Source organism: Plectropomus leopardus, chromosome 21 (assembly GCF_026936395.1).
Source record: "Plectropomus leopardus strain MGB_pleo_1.0 chromosome 21, ASM2693639v1, whole genome shotgun sequence".
Classification (NCBI taxonomy): Eukaryota; Metazoa; Chordata; class Actinopteri; order Perciformes; family Serranidae; genus Plectropomus; species Plectropomus leopardus.
Window position 1 is genome coordinate 26,772,457 of NC_142196.1, and position 20,005 is coordinate 26,792,461.

The 20,005-nt window shown below is 38.7% G+C and overlaps 1 protein-coding gene across 2 annotated transcripts in view; it reads left to right on the top strand.

The window, feature by feature from the left end:
• The window catches only part of LOC121939430 (uncharacterized), a 63,112-nt gene that overhangs the window by 12,416 nt on the left and 30,691 nt on the right, over positions 1–20,005 (top strand). For both annotated transcript variants that reach the window (XM_088071891.1, XM_088071890.1), the window contains exons 13-39: positions 658–768; positions 1,728–1,838; positions 1,923–2,033; positions 3,724–3,834; positions 5,025–5,132; positions 5,238–5,348; positions 5,441–5,551; positions 5,891–6,001; positions 6,472–6,582; positions 6,691–6,801; positions 8,138–8,248; positions 9,191–9,301; positions 9,636–9,743; positions 10,429–10,539; positions 11,540–11,650; positions 11,923–12,033; positions 12,374–12,484; positions 12,642–12,752; positions 13,266–13,376; positions 14,331–14,441; positions 14,523–14,630; positions 15,595–15,705; positions 16,419–16,529; positions 17,433–17,543; positions 17,658–17,768; positions 18,976–19,074; positions 19,867–19,977. In XM_088071891.1, coding sequence (XP_087928017.1) covers positions 658–768; positions 1,728–1,838; positions 1,923–2,033; positions 3,724–3,834; positions 5,025–5,132; positions 5,238–5,348; positions 5,441–5,551; positions 5,891–6,001; positions 6,472–6,582; positions 6,691–6,801; positions 8,138–8,248; positions 9,191–9,301; positions 9,636–9,743; positions 10,429–10,539; positions 11,540–11,650; positions 11,923–12,033; positions 12,374–12,484; positions 12,642–12,752; positions 13,266–13,376; positions 14,331–14,441; positions 14,523–14,630; positions 15,595–15,705; positions 16,419–16,529; positions 17,433–17,543; positions 17,658–17,768; positions 18,976–19,074; positions 19,867–19,977 — 2,976 coding nt within the window. The remainder of the gene's footprint in view (positions 1–657; positions 769–1,727; positions 1,839–1,922; positions 2,034–3,723; positions 3,835–5,024; positions 5,133–5,237; positions 5,349–5,440; positions 5,552–5,890; positions 6,002–6,471; positions 6,583–6,690; positions 6,802–8,137; positions 8,249–9,190; positions 9,302–9,635; positions 9,744–10,428; positions 10,540–11,539; positions 11,651–11,922; positions 12,034–12,373; positions 12,485–12,641; positions 12,753–13,265; positions 13,377–14,330; positions 14,442–14,522; positions 14,631–15,594; positions 15,706–16,418; positions 16,530–17,432; positions 17,544–17,657; positions 17,769–18,975; positions 19,075–19,866; positions 19,978–20,005) is intronic.

Genomic DNA, 20,005 nt, shown 5'->3' on the forward strand with positions numbered 1-20,005 from the left:
CTTTGTGACCTTTTACATTTTACAACAGCCACACCAAACTTTGATTTTGTGCTGATTTTGGGGGCCTCTGTGGACGAGTAGTGTTTGAGCTTCAGCGCCCACCTTAATTATTATTATTATTATTATTGTTGTTGTTGTTTTATGTATTTATATTCTTTTTTAATGTTTTCTAGGTATTACTGTTTTTCTTTTGTAAACGCAGCTGTTTGCCATCTATTTGTTTATTTATTTTATTATTATTATTATCATATTTGAGTGAGTATCTAATTTTATTTAATAATTTATTAAATTTAAATTTGTCTTATTATTCTTCTTATTGTTATTATTATTATTATTATTATGATTATTTAACAGATTTATGTAGTTAATTAATTTATTTTTCCACACTTTAAAAGGGTCTTAATTTTCATCTTTTTGCAGATTTTGTTCTTGTATGTTCATATCTTAATGAGCCAAGAAAAGGGAATTACAAAATAAACAAATCAATAAAATAAAATAGAATATTGTCCAAAAAAAGAGTATATAGAAATAGATTATATAGGTCATATAGAAAAGTTGTAATAAAACTGTTTCTCTGATTCCAATGAACACTGTTTGAGACCTCTCCTTGACTGAACTTTGGCAATATGAGATAACGAGGATGCGCCGTGTCTGCAGGTGAAATATAAAGAAGGTCTGAAGCAGAAGATTCAGAGCAGTTTGTACCATCAGCTCCCAGAAACCACCGAGACGCAGCTCGCCAAACAGCTGACGGAGCTGCAGAGCGAGGTACGCCACGACACTTTTACTCGCTTTAAAACATGATAGGACAGCATGTTTACGGTCAGAGACAACAAATCACTGCGTCTCTCAAACACGTCAGGCTTCTCACCTGATGCTTTGTTAGCCTGTTGAATTTGATGTTCAAATTTTAGTCTCATAAACAGAAAAAAAGTCTTTTTAAATGAATGAATGATGTTTTTTAACCATATTATTAATTTTTAATATTCATCTGTGGATGTAATCCAAATATCAGAGTGTTTTACTGAGAAATAGCCATAATAATTATTATATATATATATTTTTTAGCCACAATGCTGGCACGTCTATGATTAAAGTATGTTCATATGGATGACAGAAGCTGCCAAAATTAAAAATATATAAAGGAATGACTCAGAAATTAATTAATATTCCTTTAAATGTACCAAAAATAACAAAAAATGTAATAAAATATTACAGAAATAAATACAATCCTGTAAATAAAGATAAATAAATGAACGTAAAAATAACTTAATAAAAATAAGGGTGAAAAAAAGAGAAAGGGGGGTTTTAATTATTACAAAATTATCCAAAAAAAACGGGGGAGAAAGTTCTGAAAACTTGTATGAATTATATATTATATGTCTATGTATTTATTTATTTATTTATTTGCACTTTTTTCCAGGTTATTTCCTTGTTTTTTTTTATTTTATTTTTTTCTTAATTTTTTTTCTTTCTATTTTTGCTATTTCTCTGGTAATTTTCTTTTAGCTTTTACTTATTTGGGGTTTCTCGTCAAGTTCTTTATTACCTTTTATCATTGTCTTTGAATGAAATCAAGCTAATTTGCTCAGGTTTCAAAGGGTTAGTGTAACTAAGTAATTGCTGCAAAAACCCTGAGAAACAAACAGAAAGCACAAAATACAGAGATCATGCAGCTATAATTGTTTTTTTATGTACTTGGAAAAAGTTGTATTTGTTTTCTGCAGACGAAGTATAAAGAGGCGGGAAGGAAGGAGGCGAACACCTGCCTGTACTCTCTGCTGCCCGAGACTCTGGAGACACAACACGCTAAAGAAGCTGCAGAGCTGCTCAGCGAGGTACGAAGCCGTTTAACTACTGACCACGTACAGCGGGAATCAAACCGCAGATTATGAATGTTTCTCCATAAATATTTTCCTCAGATTAAATACAGAGAGAGCGGGAAGAAGGAGACGTCCAGCTCGCTTTACTCCACTCTGCCCGACACGTCGGAAACCAGCTTCGCCAGAGAGGTGACCGACATGCTGAGCGAGGTAAAAAAAAGTCATGTGACTCCAGATCTGACAGTGTCCTCTGATCCAGGGTTTTTCCAAAATATCAGCCACAGAAATCACCTTTAGTTCAATGAGATGACGCACTGCGCTGTGCATCACGTATGATTACACCCTGTATGTTTATTAACTTTACCTTTTAATTTTTTCATGTGTTTATCTTATTATATTTATTCAATTTTTGCTCAGTAATAATTCCCCCATTTATTTATTAACTGTACTTTTTCATTTTTTCATTTTTCCATTTATTTTATTATATCTATTGAAGTTTTGCTCAGTAATAATTCTCGCATGTATTAATTAACTTTACCTTGTACGTAATGTATTTATACATATTTAAAAGTCATTTATTTATTTACTTTTACTTTTATTTACTTTTTCCTTTGCACTATTTTCTTTTCCAAACGTATTCTTTCATTTTTATTTTCTTTATCATTTTTGCTACATTTAGTTGCATATCGTTTTTACTGATTGTGCCATTTATCATTTACTTTATTTAGATTTTTTTTTTTTTTGCAGCTTTTGTTCCTTCTGGCAGCGACAAAATGAAACTAAATCTATTTAAAGAGTAACTTTTGAAAACAAAAACAGTAAATTTGAATTTTCTGTCTGAATTTGTAAATATTTAATAGTGTTTAATGAGGACAGACTTTTTAAACTGTGGTCTTAATGACTTCCTGACACGTGCTCTCCTCAGCAGTGGATTACCTGCTTCACCTGTTGCATAAATAAGCAGCACGCTGCCTTTCAGCTCCATTAATGATCCTTGTGAGGAAAAACGATGCCAGATTTATGCAGTAAATGTGTTTTTCTTATCTTGCTTATATATTTTGCAGGAATAGTGCATGAAATATTTGTAATTTAAATAAAAAGCAGTTCTTTGTGGCTAATTTGCAGCTCTTGGCCCTGATTGTTTGGCTTTAATGGATAAAACAAAGAATAAAACACTCTTTATACAAACAGAGACAAAAAAGCATCATGCAAACGTCCTTAAACTAAAAGCAGCAGCAGAAGCTCACAGCATGTCTCCAGTTTGTGTTGACAAAAATACAATAATCAAGTGATTAAAGTTTGATCAGAAGGACAATAAATACACTTAATTTATATTTTATAATTTACATCAAAGTGTGGACAAAACAAGAATCCGGTGGTGAAATAAACGCCGTGTCGGGTCAAATGAGACGTGTTTGGTATCACGTTGAGCGATGGCGGTCCGGAGCAGGACGGCGTTCTGCAGGATGTTTTCTTTAGCCTCGTCATATTTGATGTTTTTATCACGAGTCGGTCATCACACGAGCGATTACCATCAGAAAAGGATCAAAGAGGTGAATCTGCGTTCGCTGGCTTTCATTTTGCATCTCAGTGATGTTGCAGAGAAACGGCGCGCACTAATGAGGCCCGGCTCGGCGTCAGCGTCGACCTGTGAGGACACAAAGACGTGTTCATCAAACGGCGACCGTGAAGAGGAGGCCGCTGAGAACACACAAAGGAGAGAAAAATAAAAAGCAACAAGGATAGCTTAAAAAAGAGGTTAATGTTCATTTGGAGATGCTGAGATTTGTTTCCTCTGTTTTCCTCCTGCAGCAGCTTCAGAGATGTTCCTGCAAAATAAAGTTTTACTAAACTGAACTGTCCAGAGAAGTAACTCTGAATATTTTCTGTCTTTTTTCAGACGAAGTACAAGGAGAGCGGGATGAAGAGCCTCTCGCAGAGCGTCTACAGTCAGCTGCCGCAGACCGCAGAGACGCAGCTCGCCAAAACTGTTTCCGAGCTGCAGAGCGAGGTGACCGGTCTATGATAATAATAATGATAATAAGAATAAGAATAAGAATAATAAGAATAATAATAATAAAAAAAAATAAAAGTTCGTTTATACAGCATTTATCAAAACCAGTCATTGAGACCCATCACAAAAATACACACAGAAATTTATTGCATGAGACCTACTGTTTCGTACATCTTTTTTTTTAAAGTATTTTTATTAGATCTTTTTAATACTGCAAATATTACTGCAGAAACAAAAACAGAAAACAAAGAAGATACAAGACAGACCGTTCGTAATAAAAATGTTATTTATGCAATTATTGATGATCCAGAGGGGAAAAAACACAAAGAAATAAGAATATTTACACTTATGCTGTCATCTCAGCATTAAGGAACTTTTAACCCTTTGAAGCCTGGAGAGACGGCTGCTGTCAGACGCCTTTTACGAGCATTTAACCCTTTGAACCCTGAGGAAATGGTGGGATTTCTTGCAAAAACACGGGGAAAGAGGGAATGAGTAATACATGTTCCACAAATTCCAAGAAATAAACAGATTTAGAAAATTATTTTTAGAGGAAAATTACTAGAAACAGAAAAAAAAAACCCTGTATATTTCTAATTATTAATTAAATATTTATAATTGTGTTACGGAATTATAATTTTTAAAAAGTCCTCTCTTTTTTTAGGTCATTTTGTTTTTTGTTGTACTTTATTTTTCCTTTTGTTGGGGGGTTTGTTTTTGTCTTGGCATGGCCTGAAAACTAGAAAAAAAAGGGAAAAAAGTACTTTTCTTTAAGTAAAAATAAAAAACAAATAAGAAAATTACTTTAAAAAGAGCTGAAAATAATAAAATTGTAAATTGTATTTATTTTTATCAACATAATTTTGAATTTAAAATTACTTTAATTGTAAATATAGTCCTGTGAATAATTTTCCCAATTTTTGGATATTTTCTCATAATTCTCCTCTCCTTTTTGTAACTTTCTCGTTACATTTTACATTTTTTTTTGCAATTTGTGGGACATCTCTTGCTAAGTTGGTCACTGTCTTCTTCCTCATGATTTACAGACAAATTGAACCAACTCCTTCTGGTCTCAAAGGGTCAAATAGCTTGTGAAATTTAAAGGGTTAATTTGGCTGAATGTTTGCGTTTTTGACGTCGTGTTGAATGAATTATCGATGTGCATCGTCTCGCTGACTGGATTTCAGATGAAGTACAAACAGGGGAAGAAAGACGTGTCCAGCTGTCTGTACTCCACTCTGCCCGAGACTCTGGAGACGCTGCACGCCAAAGAGGCTTCGGAGCTGCAGAGCGAGGTAAAGACCTGCGGCGCCACACGCCTACGCGCTGCAACAAACACGCATCCGTCCATCTCGTGTCTTTTTATAGACGGATAATTGTCTCCGCTCCTGTGTGTGCAGCTCAAGTACAAGGCGGCTGAGAAGAAAGGTCGCGTCTCCAGCCTGTTCCACCTGCTGCCGCAGACCTTAGAGACGGCCCACGCCAAAGACGTCTCCGAGCTCCTCAGCGAGGTGACAGCACCAAAACAACTTTACCAAACACTCGCTGTTTTATTTAAAAAAAACTTCTTCATGAGACATTTTCCAATTTTAATATTCTCCAGGTGAAATATAAAGAGGACGGTAAGAAGGAGATGAGCGTCAACCTTTACTCTGTGCTGCCCGAAACCATCGACACACAACACGCCAGAGACGTGTCCAACCTGCAGAGCGAGGTACTCTCACGCTTCTGATAAAAGTTTAAATGTTCCTGAGTGAGTCGGATACTCTAAGTATATTTCTGCACCAGAAATAAACAAAAAAAGAGAAAAAAAAATCCAAAAAATCTTCTTGTTCATGTGCGAGTCCAAAAAAATTGGCAAGAAATTTTTTTTTTTATTCATTTTGGGTGGGAAATAAAAAAAAAATTGTTGGGGGGGGGTGTTTTGGGGGTGGGCGAGATTTTTTTTTTTTCTACAGTGCTTTTTGAAAAGCACTGTAGAAAAAAAAAAAATCTAGAAATGTCTTATGTTGGATTGGTCTGTTTCTGTGATGCTCTTTCGTGTCTCCTGCAGGTGAAATATAAAGAAGGTTTGAAGCAGAAGATTCAGAGCAGTTTGTACCATCAGCTCCCAGAAACCACCGAGACGCAGCTCGCCAAACAGCTGACGGAGCTGCAGAGCGAGGTACGGGGTCTTAAATATTATTGTTATTATGTTATTATCCTGTTGGGTGAAGGACAGGTGGTGGTCGGTCTTACAAACACATCTCGTAATTAAGAAGCTGTCACTGATGTTTGATGACGAATCTGAAATCAGGTGTGATAAATGATCCAGACGCTCATTTTTGAGTCCTTGGTTCAATGATCATGTGATTTTGGGGAGAGAAAAGTAATAAATGAAAGATAAACTTGAAAAATCTGCCTTTTTTCTTCTCTAAAATCAGCATAAATTCACCTGTTGAAACGAGCTTTCTTATCTCGAGATAATAAAATAATTAGCTCGTGTTCTCGAGATAGTGGCGTTAAATAATGACAAACACGGTCGTTCTCGGTTGTTGTACGAGGTGCTCGCAGGATGAATTTCATTTGCATCGACATCTGTTCGGGTGTTCAGAATCACGATGATGAACGCAAAGTCTTCCTTTCAATCTGCAGACCAAGTACAAGGAGGCGGGTAAAAAGGAGGTGAGGACGAACCTGTACTCCCTCCTGCCTCACACCATGGAGACGCAGCACGCCAAAGAAGCTGCAGAGCTGCTCAGCGAGGTGACAGCCGCTTCTGTCTAATAACACCACAAACGTGCAACACAAAAGACAGTTTTTTTAGCCGCTCCTGTCATCCGTCCTCCTCTCTGCTCGCTGCTTATTTCTCAGATCAAATACAAAGAAGGCGTGAGGAAGGACACGTCCAGCTCGCTGTACGCCACCATGCCAGACACGTCAGAGACCGTCTTCGCCAGAGAGATGAGCGACATGCTGAGCGAGGTAAAAAAAAAAATTAAAAAATCAAATTAATGAGATTACACTGTGCCTTTATCACCATGAGCACACACACGTCGTTTATTTCAAACCCACACACACCGTCCTGCTGCCACAAACAATCACCAGAGCGCCAAACGTGGATTAATCCGCCGCTGAAAATAGTCCCCAACTAATACACTGTTTTCGCCCATTTGTTGAATAAAAACAATGAAAACAAAAGGGATATGTCATCCATTTTTGGATGACATATCCCTTTAATTTCCAAAAAGCTTTTGGAAATTAAAGGGATATGTCATCCAAAAATGAAAATATAGTTATTATCTGCTCACCCTCATATCGTTTCCATGGTTACCTGCAGCTTAATCTGCCTGGTGCAGAGCCAACTGTATTTAAAGTTTCTCATCGTACCTTCATTTAAAAACTCGCAGCACGGTTGTTTGTCGCGGTCTAGCAGCGCCGTTTTGGGAGCCTGAAAACTTTTGAAACGGGTTCCAGTGTCATTTCTTTGAATCACAGACGGTGTTCTTCTGTCATGTGTTGTTTTAAAGTTTTACGGCAAACTGCTGGCCTGGCGTGCATAATACAGCGTTTTGTTGGTTTCACATGTATCCGTGTGCACGAGGTTCGTTCTCACAGTGTTATCGAATGAACGCAGGTTTTTTTTAAACTCAGGCGTTTTTTTAGTTGGGTCACTCTCGTCTAAACGTGGCCTTGGAAACATTGTCCACGCCCGTGATGTAAATGTCTTTTAAACTCTGGGGAAATTATGTGTGGAATTATTATGTGGAATTTACATTGACATACATATATATATATATATATATATGTGTGTGTGTGTGTGTGTATATATATATATATGCAAGTAAACAAGAAACAAAGTTCCACAAATATTGTGAATCATGCGTCGAGCATTTCTGGGTGAGATGAAATAATCACGAGGTCGCCGGCGTGCAGGAGGGACGAGCTGCTGCTGAGAGCGCTGCAGTACCGATGCTGTTTGATTGGTTATAAATAATCACTCGCCCATTATCCAATGCTCTCTGATGTTTTTATACCTCAGACGCTCATCAGAGGCCACATTAGCATCCGAGACATCATCAAAGGGGATCGCAGCCTGTTCATAACGTGCATTAGAGACGAGTCGTCAACAGTGTCTACTGTGTGGCTGATAGCACATCTTTGTCTGTTTCTTGGGAAGAAAAAGATGGAAAAACAAACTCTTGTGACCATTTTTGAGTATTGAGGTGTAGACTCACAGGTTTCTAACCGTGTTTACTGCTGCAGTTTTGTTTTTTTCTGCGTCAGTATCTTATAAATCTAACTCATCTCTTGTTTCCAGAAAAAGTACAAAGAGGACGGGAAGCGAAGCCTCCCGCAGAGTTTCTACTCTCAGCTTCCACAAACAGCTGAGACTCAGTTCGCTAAAACGGTCTCTGAGCTGCGGAGCGAGGTGAGGACGGGACGTGTTCATTTAAATATCTCATTATGTGGTGCTAAGAAGAAGCAGAGACACATTTTAGGCAAAGTTCATGTATGACAGCAATACATGCTTAAATCCTGCAGAACGACAGCGGGCCAGTCGCAGCAGCCGCACGTTTGTAGGATTTTAGGACATTTGGAGGATTTTGGGATATTTCTATAGTTTTAGGGCATTTCTAGGATTTTAGAACATTTCACAAATATTAGGACATTTCTTGGATTTTAGGATGTTTCTCAGATTATTAGACGTTTCTATAATTTTAGGACATTTCCTAGGATTCTAGGACGTTTCTAGGATTTTAGATTTTTTTGTTTTGAGAATTTAGGACATTTCAAAGATTTTTGGACATTTCTTGGATTTTAGGAAGTTTCTCAGATTATAGGATGTTTCTGGGATGTTATGACATTTCTTGGATGTTTGGACATTTCTCTGATTTTATGACGTTTCTAGGATTGGTTGGGAGGCCTCCTGGCACCCTGTTGGGCCCCAGATTTGGCCCGGGGGCCGTATGTTAAGTACCACTGCTGTATGAAGTGTTGACAAAGGGAAAGCGTTCAGAAAGATAAACACTGTTTGTGTTTTTCTGTCTTGTTTAAAACTGAAACCTTGAATCTGGTATTGCAGCTTTGCAGATGACACACACCTATATATTTCAGTATTTTTCGTGCGTGATCGCTTCATGTTCAACAGTGTGAATGATACCAATATCTCAAGGTCACAAACTAACCTCAGTTCAGAAATACAAACACAGGCTTGAAGACAACAGATCTGTGCACATTTAATCCCAGTGACGTAGCTAAAACCCCCGTGCTGTTAGCGACGCAGATAACAAATGAATTTATAAAAATGAGTTTTTGAGGAGGACGACTGACTGAAGCAACAAGGTCACTTTCAGTCTGTTTCTGTTTTTAGATGAAGTACAAAGAAGCGGGGAAGAAAGGAGTGACGAGCTCTCTGTACTCGACTCTGCCGGAGACTCTGGAGACGCAGCACGCCAAAGAGGCCTCGCAGCTGCAGAGTCAGGTACTCGGCCAACACCTGGCCGCCTTTCTGCAGCACGCAGATCACGGCACGCTCCGGTCCGCTCCGGAGGGTGGTGGGAATGCAACGTTTCTCATCCAGCCTAAACTATCCCTTTAAACTGCAAACGAACTCAGAAAAAACTCAGATCTGCACTCGACTTTAGACAAAGACTCGAGGATATAGAAACAGGATATTCTGGACTAAAAGAAGCAACTTTTCTAAGCTGTCTGTGCGTTTTATCTTCTAAAACAAGTCCCAATTAATTCAGTACATTTACGGATTAAACTGAACCCAATAAAGTGATTGTTGTGTGCTTTGACCTGGTGTGTTGCAGCTGAAGTACAAGCAGAGTTCGAAGAGCGACGCGTCCAGTCTGTTCCACCTGATGCCAGAAACCATCGACACTCAGTTTGCGCGGCAGCAGACGGAGATGCTCAGCGAGGTACGAGCGGCTTCACTCAGGAAGAAAAGTTCATCTTTGTTTTAGTTTGTTTCAGCCTGATAGTTCAAAGTTTTGAGATTTATTAGGTACTGAGTCTGTACAGTATTCATATATCTATACTTGTTTGAATAATACACAGAGATGTAAACTCTCAGTAGGCGAGTTTTCTTTTACAGATTTGCACAAAATTATAACATAAATATAATAATTTTAAAAAAATAGGTGAGAAATTTGCAACACAGTAGCAAAATCTTTACATCTCTCTACATATATTTATTATTTTCTATATTAGAATACAAGCAAACAAAAATGACAACCAGCAACAACAAAAAAGACCCTCCCACAGAACAAAATAAAATAAAATAAAAATTAATATAAAAAAAAAATCTCTGATCATTGCTGCTTAATTTGACTGTTTGATGTCAGTTTTTTCGGCCTCTGTTTTCACTGTGAAGCAGTTTGCTGCCCACTTTTTGTTCACAGACTCTTTTTTGTGACAAATGGGAGTTTTTTCCAAATCGACGTTTCCATCAGGCGTATTTTATATTCATAGTTTCAGTGTGTGTAATTTGAGAGTTGCTGGAAACCTGCTTAGTAAGTTTCAGACTCTTTTCTCATCCTGCTGTAACATTTGAGCGACCGATCGATCGGCTCTGATCCTCCCGGCTGTGTTTCTCATCACAAGGTCAAGTACAAAGAAGACGGTAAGAAGGAGATGAGCATCAGCCTGTTCTCTCTGCTGCCCGACACCATTGACACGCAGCACGCCAAAGAGCAGAGCGACATGCAGAGCGAGGTGAGCTCAGGCCGCGGACTGCACGTGCAGTCGAGTCACTTTAACAGAGTCACCTGCAGACTGCAAGTCATGCACAACCAAGTCATTTGATTAGAGGAGCGACGCTGTGATGTGATCAGTCCTGATCCAACGTTACCTTTACCCGAGAGACTCAGCATGCAGCCCCATACATGTCGCAAGGATTTTAGGACATTTTTAGGATTTTAGGGTTTGGGAATGCTTATAATTTTAGAAAAAAATCTAGAATTTTAGGACATTTTAAAGGATTTTAGGACATTTTTAGGATTTTAGGATGTTTTTAGAATTTTAGGGCGTTTTTAAGATTTTATAATGTTTCTGGGATTTTAGAACATTTCTTGAATTTTAGGACATTTTTAGGATTTAAGGACATTTCTATGTTTTTAAGACATTTTTTACCATAACGGGATGTTTCTTTGATCTTAGGACTTTTCTAGAATTTACAACATTTCTGTGATTTTAGGACATTTCTAGGGTTTAAAATGTTTTTAGGAGTTTAGGACATCAGGGTCTTAGCTCGGACCTCTGTCGGGGGTGCGGGGGATCCTCCACTGGCACTTTTGTTTTATAAACAAGCTCTATTTTTATGCTGTTTTATTCACTCTGACACCTTATGTATACTAAAAGTACAAAACCAATCCCCAGTGTCAATCACTTTATTTTTATTGGAAATTGGAAAATAGTTTTGGGGCCACCTGGCACCTTATTGGGGGCTAGGTTTGGCCCACTGGCCGTAGGTTGAGTATCACTGCCTGAGACCATAACAGACTTATCAACCCAAAAATGAACATATTCTGAGAGTACCATTTGAGTTAACTTATGTTGTTGTTTTTTTTCCACTTCCTGAATCTAATTATTTTCATGTCAGCTGCAGGTGAAGAAATCAACAGCGTTTGTATTTACTGATTTTTATTTCCCAGCGCGCCATAGTTTACACGTGATAACATTTCAGTCCGGAGTAATTCCTCATTGTGTTTTTCAGGCTAAATACAGAGAGGCCGGTAAGAAGCAGACATCAGCGTCTCTGTATCACCGTCTGCCCGAAACTCTGGAGACTCAGCACGCTAAAGAGGCGTCACAGCTGCAGAGTCAGGTACACGCGTGCATCACCGATCAGCTCTGCACCTGAAATAACCCTCTCTCTTATCGGTGCAGTCAAAAACACTTCAGAGACATTCCCCAGAGTTTTTTTGCACAATTAAAGGTGATTCTCAGCTCATAGAAATGTAATGTTTGCTTTAGAAAATAATCTGCAGTGATGTAAATACACTCAGTCTGTCGCCTGAAACATGCAAACCTGATTTACAAGCTTGTTTTACCATTTAAATGTCTCATTATTCGTCCATGTGTGTCCCCTCTGTGCAGATCTTGTATAAAGAGGCTGTGAAGAAGGACTTGTCGTGTCCAGTTTACCACCAGCTGCCGGACACTCTGGAGATCCAGCACGCCCGAGAGCTCACCGACATGCAGAGCCAGGTGAGAGAAAAGAGAAACTACTTAACCTCCAGCCATATTTAAGGTAACTTTTCAGGTAATTTGCATGTAACTTTTTACCTAATTTCTTGCTAATTTGGAGTAATGTCTAGTTAATTGGCTCATTGTCTTCCTCCCATGTTTTTAAATAAAATGTAGTGGTTTTTCTCAGGTTTCAACTGTTAAAGAAATCAGCTCGTATCGTGTTTTCGTCTGTTTTTGGAGCTCTCAGTTCTTCTGTTGAGTGAAAATCAGTGTTTGCTGTTATTAAACTTGTGTCAGACTTTGGCGTGCGCTCGTCAAAGCTGTTAATTGTGGGTTTCATGTTTGGATCTGTTTGTAGAACAAGTACAAGGAGGACGGGATGAAGAGCCTCTCTCAGAGCTTCTACTCTCAGCTGCCTCAAACCGCAGAGACTCAGTTCGCTAAAACGGTCTCCGAGCTGCAGAGCGAGGTGAGACGACTGAGGAAAAAGTCTCAGAAATGAACACATTCGTGCACAAGTAGATGCAAAGAAAATACAAGTGGATGTTTTTTGCTGACGGCAACTCAAACTGAAGAAAAAACTACGTAAAAAAATGCCTTTACGTTTCTGTTTTTTATTTTTTTAGATGAAGTATAAGAAGTCCGGGCAGCAGGAGGCCGGCAGCTCTCTGTACTCGCTGATGGCAGAAACTCTGGACACTCAACACGCCAAGCAGGTCTCCCAAATCCAGAGCCAGGTACAAACACACACACACACACACACACACACACACACACACACACACACACACACACACACACACACACACACACACACACACACGGATGGATTATGTGGATTTGGTTGTGGGAACATGCATGTGAAAGGCCGCTGCAGACTCTCCAAAAATAAGAGAAAGACTCACAGATTCACAGAGATGCAACATTTCTGCAAACCTTCTCCTTGTGGTGATATAGACCTGTTTCTAATCATTTTGTGGTCTTTTTGTGCCTCCTTTTTGCACATCTTAAGTATTTCCTGCCTCTTGTTATGTTTGTGCCTGTCTGATCATTTGGCACCTCTTTTTGCTCATTCTGGGGCTGTTTTCAGTTGTTTTGCACCTGTTTGGTCATTTTACACCTTATTTTTTTCATTATCTTGCATCTCTTTGTGACAGTTTTGCTTCTTTTTGTTGATGTTTTTCTCCTCTTTCTTCTCCGGACTATTTTACACGCTTGTGACCGACAAACGAACGCTGTCGTCCCTGCAGGTGAAGTACAAAGAGGACGTGCAGAAGGAGCAGTCGTCCAGTTTGTTCTCCAGCCTCCCTCAAACCCTCCAGACCGAGCTGGCCAAGGAGGTGACGGAGCTGCAGAGCCAGGTGATAAACACATGCCTTCAGCCTGGAGGTATCAAGCAAAATAAGTAACCCATGAGCTCAAGAAAATGGCGTTAAAAACAAAATTGCAGTTACAGCCGCTCTTGGCTTCCAAACTATAAAAAGAACTTGACTGAGGCGATGAGATTTCAGGTGCTATAGACACATAATGTACGCTAAAAATTTCTGATTTTGAAAAAATATGTTTTATTTTTATATGTAGGGGTGTAAAGCTTTATTTTAATTTTCAGTATTTACCCCATTTGTGAGATTGTGCTGTGTCGGGCTGCTCAAGCCTCCATATAAGTATAGAAGCGGGAGGATGTTGCAAGAAAATTTGATGTTACTTCCTGCAGCCTAAATTTGATCTCACTGCAAAAAAAAGCAATATAAATAAATAAATAAATTATGAAAAATTTATAAAAAATAAATACAATAAAAACTCCCCTCAAGAAATATAAAGTTGATTGTACCTGCTGCACAGCGATGGATCGGGGCCGGGCATTTTTAGCAGCAAGCAACTGACAAACTGGAAGACAATGAATAACTCGGCATTAAAATGTGCATTCTGCATCACATGAGGCTCAAACTCACAACCTCGGACGCCAAGTCACTAAACCAGTGAGCTCCATGCCGAGAGAAAAAACCAGAGACGGCCTCGCAGTGTGACTGAGCCGACCACCAGGGGGCAGGATATCAGCTGTCTGTGCATGGAAAGGCACGGGACTGGGCCTACGTTTAAAGTTTGGCTTTTTATGCGTCTAAAGTTGAATTTTCTTGTAGTAATAATAATAAAAACATTGAGGAAAACAGGAGGGACCCTAAAAAATGTGTCCACGCCTCACTGAGTGGAGTCATACAGCCTCAGAATCCAAAAATCTCAGCCTAGAGAAAAACTTATTCACATCCTTTGCCTGCAGTCACTCAGCCTCCAAAATCTGTTTTTCTGTGATGCAGGTGAAATATAAAGAGGGACACAAGAAGGAAGCGTCCTCGTCTCTCTACCACCTCCTCCCTGAGACGGCAGAGATGCATTTCGCCAAACAGATGTCAGAGATCCAGAGCGAGGTGCAGCCACGCCGTTTTGTTTTTGAGTGCACGGTTTTCTCTGTGAACATCGTTTTGAGTTATTTTGTTTCTCTTCTTTAGACAAAGTACAAGAAGGACAAAGAGGATCTTCCCAACACATTGTTCTCTCTGCTGCCCGAAACTCTGGAGACTCAGTTTGTCAAAGAGATGGCCGAGACGCACAGCGAGGTGAAAATTAACCCTTTACTCAACCTGTTGATCTCAAAGGAGCATTTCAAAGCTTTGATATGATACAACAGGACGTAATGTTGCTGCCCTTCAGGCCCTGATTCATTGTTTTGAATGAAACTGATCTGATGATGAAAAGTGTTGTTGTCTATATGTACATATATATTTTCTTTTAGTTATTTTTAAGATAAGAAAACAATATAAACTTTGAATTTGTCTTGGACACAAATATAGTGCGTATAGTAAAGAATAAACAACTAAAGAAAACACATTTATAACACATCACATAGTAGCTAACACATACTGAGCAAAGTAAAAACAGCAGCAGTATATTTCAAAAAAAGGTAGATAAAAATTTATGTTGCACGTGACCAACGGGTATATACATATACATACATATATATATATATATATGTGTGTGTGTGTGTGTGTGTGTATGTATGTATGTATATATATATACATATATGTATATATATATATTTGTAGAATTTAAATATTTTCTATTTTCTTTTTTCTCAGAGCAATTTTACAGGTTTTTTTTCTGTTCTTTTACCTAACAAAATTATGTTTCCTGCACTGATGCAATAAATAAATCAAAAACAACCTTTGCATCAGTCACTAATAAACATAAATATAATGTGAGCAGAAACATAAAAGCTCCCTAACAGTCACTGTCTCGCCACTGAAAATGTCTTCCATTTGTCCCGTACCTAAATATGTCAGCTATGCGGGGTCAAACAGGACGTGAAGCTGAAATCCTATTGGTCGACGGCTGATAAATCCAGCTGATGATGTCACAGGATGGTCGCTTTATCAACCACCAATAGGACGCACGTCTGATAACGGAGGTCAAAAGAAGATAGTGGTGCATTTTTAGATGTTGGTGGTAAAAACACTGTGTGTGTGCGTGTGTGTGTGTGTGTGTTTGTGTGTGTGTGTGTGTGTGTGTGTGTGTGTGTGTCAGGTGAAGTACAAGCAGGCCGGGAAGCAGCAGGCGTCGTCGTCTCTTTACTCCAAACTGCCCGAAACTCTGGAGACCAAACGCGTCAAAGAAGTGACGGAGCTGCAGAGTGAAGTGAGTCTCTCTTTCTTTACCTTCATCTCTTTTTGTCTCTTTTAATTCAAGTTTGTTTAATTTAAGTCAGTTCACCTTAATTTTAACATATTTTCTCTCTTACCTCATGCCGTATCACGGCATGCAGACAGTTTTGGTTTTAATTATTTACTTTATTTGTTTTTTTACTTTACTTTTTTGCATTAGCTGAGTATACGGCAGATCGAACATAGTTGATCTTGTTGAGCGGAAATAAATTATCAAATATATTGAATTAAAAATTTTATTTGGCTTAATATGATCACAGTCTTATTATTATTTTTAATTTATTGTAATAATTAATTAATTTATTTTTATGAAACAGTCAATTATAAGAGATAAAATTAACACATTAAATTAAGAAAAGTATTTATTGACTTTTCATTTTTTTGTAACTTTATTTTACTGCATCAGCTGAGTATATGACTGTTGATCTTGTTGAGTCAGCTAGATTCCAGTAAGAGATAAAATAAATGATTTTTTTTTTTAAATGAAAAGGAGAAAAAGAAAACGGTTCTCAAAGATTTTGATGATTTGATCGACATTTTTTTACATGATTTGCACTGGAGATATAAACAGTTACATACATGGCCACAAATAAAAAATGTCTTTTATTGTTTTATTCACCAAAAACCGCAGAAGCTGCCCGTCTTCCCCTAAAATCTGAATGTGCTTTATTTTTTATTATTTGACAGAAAAAGTACAAAGATGACGGGAGGAAGGAGATGTCGTCGTCGCTGTACTCTCAGCTCCCCGAAACCTCAGAGACACAGTTCGCCCGAGAGATGACTGAGCTACAGAGCGAGGTACAGCACACACACACACACACACACACACACACAAAAATACAAACAAAAATTGGGCGAACGAATCTTTTTGTGCGACTGGTTTCGCCCTGTTGTTTTTAGGGTTGTTTTACTGACTGTGAGGATGTTTTCAGTGCTGATTGTTATTTATTTTTTATATTTTGCACCTGAGATCTCTGAGAAACGCTCTTTTATTCTGCTCTGAATCGTGTAGTTAGATAAATAAAGCGAAATGGAATTTAACTAACTGAATTTAAAAAAGAAAAATCACTGAGCGTAGTGGTAATGGTAATTCATTGCAGTGTTTTCTGTAGATGGTGAGATTCTTATTCCACTCATCTTGACTTACACCATGTTTTTTTTTTTATATTTTGTCTGCAATGATAAAACAAAGAATGAACCCACTTCAGTCCAGAGCCTTTAACCCTTTAAAACCTGGATGCACATCACTTTTCTTTACCTGTGCTGAGATGCCGTATTGAAACCTTTAACACTTGAGAATTTTTGTATTTATTTATTTATTTCGAAAAAAGCAACAAGTGACTTGGCAAAGATAACCAGATTTGGGGGGGAAAAAATTATAATTATTTTTAATTATTATTAGCTTATTGTTTGTAGCTTTTAGAAAGTTGTTACTATTTTTATGATGAAGCACTTAAAAAAAAATTTTTAAGTTCCTGTTTTTGAAAAACTTTATTCTTTTGCTTTCTTTTTGTGGTAATTTTCTTCTTCTTATTATTATTGTATTAATTAACTTTCTTATTAAGTCATTTTTTTTGAAGTTATTCATTGCCTTTTGGAAGAATTTAAGCCACCCTGCTCAGGTTTTACAGGGTTAACGGGGAGACGTTGTCCCTGAGAAGACGTTGTCCCTGTGAAGACGTCTTTTTGTGTCGTCTTTAGAACAAGTACAAGGAGAGCGGGAAGAGGAGCCAGACGGTCAGTGTTTACTCCCAGCTGACAGAGACCAACCAGATCCAGTTTGCCAAAGCTGTTTCTGAGCTGCAGAGCGAGGTACGCTGAGGTGCTCTCCGGCTCGTAGCTGCTGTCTGTGGATGTGATCGCAGCTCAGAGCAGCAGGTGGAAAATGTTCCCTTCAAACAAACACGTTTTGTCTGTTTTTTTTAGACTAAATATAAAGAGGCGGGGAGGAGAGAGGCGTCCAGCTCTCTGTACTCGAAGCTGCCGGAGACTCTGGACACGCTGCACGCTAAAGAGGTCTCACAGCTGCAGAGTCAGGTGGGTGCGGCATCCAGGTCTGTGTGGTCCTGCTGAGCACAGGCCCCGGGTCCAAAGTGTGAGGGCCCCCCCAGCTACCCTTCACCTCCAAACTGAAATTAACCAGCTCGCTCTCACTCCAAAGTCATCAAATATTGCAGCTGATTTGGGCGTAAATCCCGAAGCCAAAAGACACCTTTCATGCTGCCGGTAACAGCATTATATAAGGCCTGACTCACAGCGCGTGAAGTCCACCTCGCCAGCGTGTTTCACGCTCGTGGCGGTCTCATGGACAGCATCGGTGCTGTGACGCTCCTGCAGGGCTGCATGCTGCTTTGAGTCCTGTAGGAAGTTGTGTAGCTTCTGCATGGTCGAAAACACAGTCCTGCAAGTATTTCACAATAAAATGCCGTGTGTCAGCAACTGATGGGATTCTATTTACAGAGACGTTTTCAGAGGACTTTTATTTTGAAACAGAGGCAGAGTAGTTTAAGTAAAACAGACGTCTTTGTATTTCCTTTTCATTTTCTCTCTATTTCTGACTGGCGCTGCTCGCGTAGGCAGTGTGGCTGCTCTGACTTGTTAATAAGGGCGCCAAAAAAAATCCAACAAGTTGGGTGATGCTCAAGCTCAGCGTGAATCACGCCTAAGGAGCGCGAGGTCCCTGTCAGGTAGAAAGGAGGGGCGATGGACGGATCCAACAAACCTGGACTTTCATGCAGGACTCTGGTGTCCACTTCCTCTCTGAATTAATTTTTTTTTTTTACACAGTACTGCCCTTTTTGGCTAATCCAGCCCGTTCTCACTCAGAAATCGTCAAATAACGCCGCTCTGTCAGTGCTTTTGGCGCATGAGCGTGACGCCAGAAGCCACCCTCCGCAACTTTTTATAAATGTAATTCTTGTAATAATTTTCTATCAAGTCTCTTATTTTTACTACTCTTACTGGTCTCTGTACTTTTTATTTTGACTTTTTCATCTGGTTTATTATTGCCTGTCTATTTATTGTCTAGTCTTGTTTTCTTTTTTTGGAACTTAAAGCACTTTGAGCTGCATCCTTTGCATGAAAAATGCTCTATAAATATAGTTTATTATTATTATTATTATTATTATTATTATTATTATTATTATATACAGGATAGCAAAGTTTTTGTTCCTGTGAACTGAAATTTGAACTTTAAACGTGTTAAATTCAGTCATTTTTCTGGTGTTCTGTCATGTTTGTGCAGGTGAAATATAAGCAGGAGGGCAGCGACGCTCTGTATCGGCAGCTACCTGAAACCACCGAGACTCAGCTGGCCAAAGAGCTGAGAGGCGTTTACAGCCAGGTGAGGATCACACCTACGGACGAGTGTGAAAATATCTGTGTGATACGTTTGTGAAAGAGCCACGAATTCATTCGGAAAGGAGAGAGTTTTATAACATTAACGCTGATGTGGGATGGGGTGTATTTTGGTCTTGTTTCATGTTTTTTGTTGGTGTTTTTGGATTTTAGAATTTATAAGTTTGATGATTTTGGTAACTGGGAGAGACGGTGACGTAGGTCGCTGTATTTTTTGTTGACTACAGTTTTTCCTTTGATCGCTGTGATTATTTTGACTAAAAGTGTTTGAACATTTTAATAAACTGATTCCTTTTCCAACGTTTTTTCAAAGTGCTATGTATACTGTCTTTTAAAACATCGATTTTTTTTTATTAGTTTATTCAACATGCTATGCGATGGCGTTTCTCAACATTCAATTCGACTTTTTTTTGACTTTTTGGCTATTTTGTTTTGGTTTTTTACTTCAAAGACATCGACTTTTTTGGCCGTTTTTGCGACATGCTACACTGACATTTTTTTTTCTCAGGATGCTGTACTATGACTTTTTTTTGACTTTTAAAACATAAATGTATTTTTTTTTTTTTAGTTTATTCAACATACTCTACAATGGCATTTCTCGAAATGCAACTCTGTGACTTTTTTGGACTTTTTTGGCTGTTTTTTTTTCAGCATGGTATATAATGACTTTTTTGACATGCTGTGTATGTTGGCGTGTCAGACAGTAGACCAGCCTCAGCCTCTCAGCGACTTTTAGTTCGTCTCCTGCAGTCTCTGCACCGTGTGCTCTTTTTCTCAGGTGAAGTATAAAGAGGAGGGGAAGAAGGAGATCAGTAAGAACTTGTACTCGCTCCTCCCGGAGACGGCGGAGACTCACTTCGCCAAGCAGCTGTCGGAGATACAGAGTGAGGTGAGGACCCTGAACGCCTCGCGCAGAT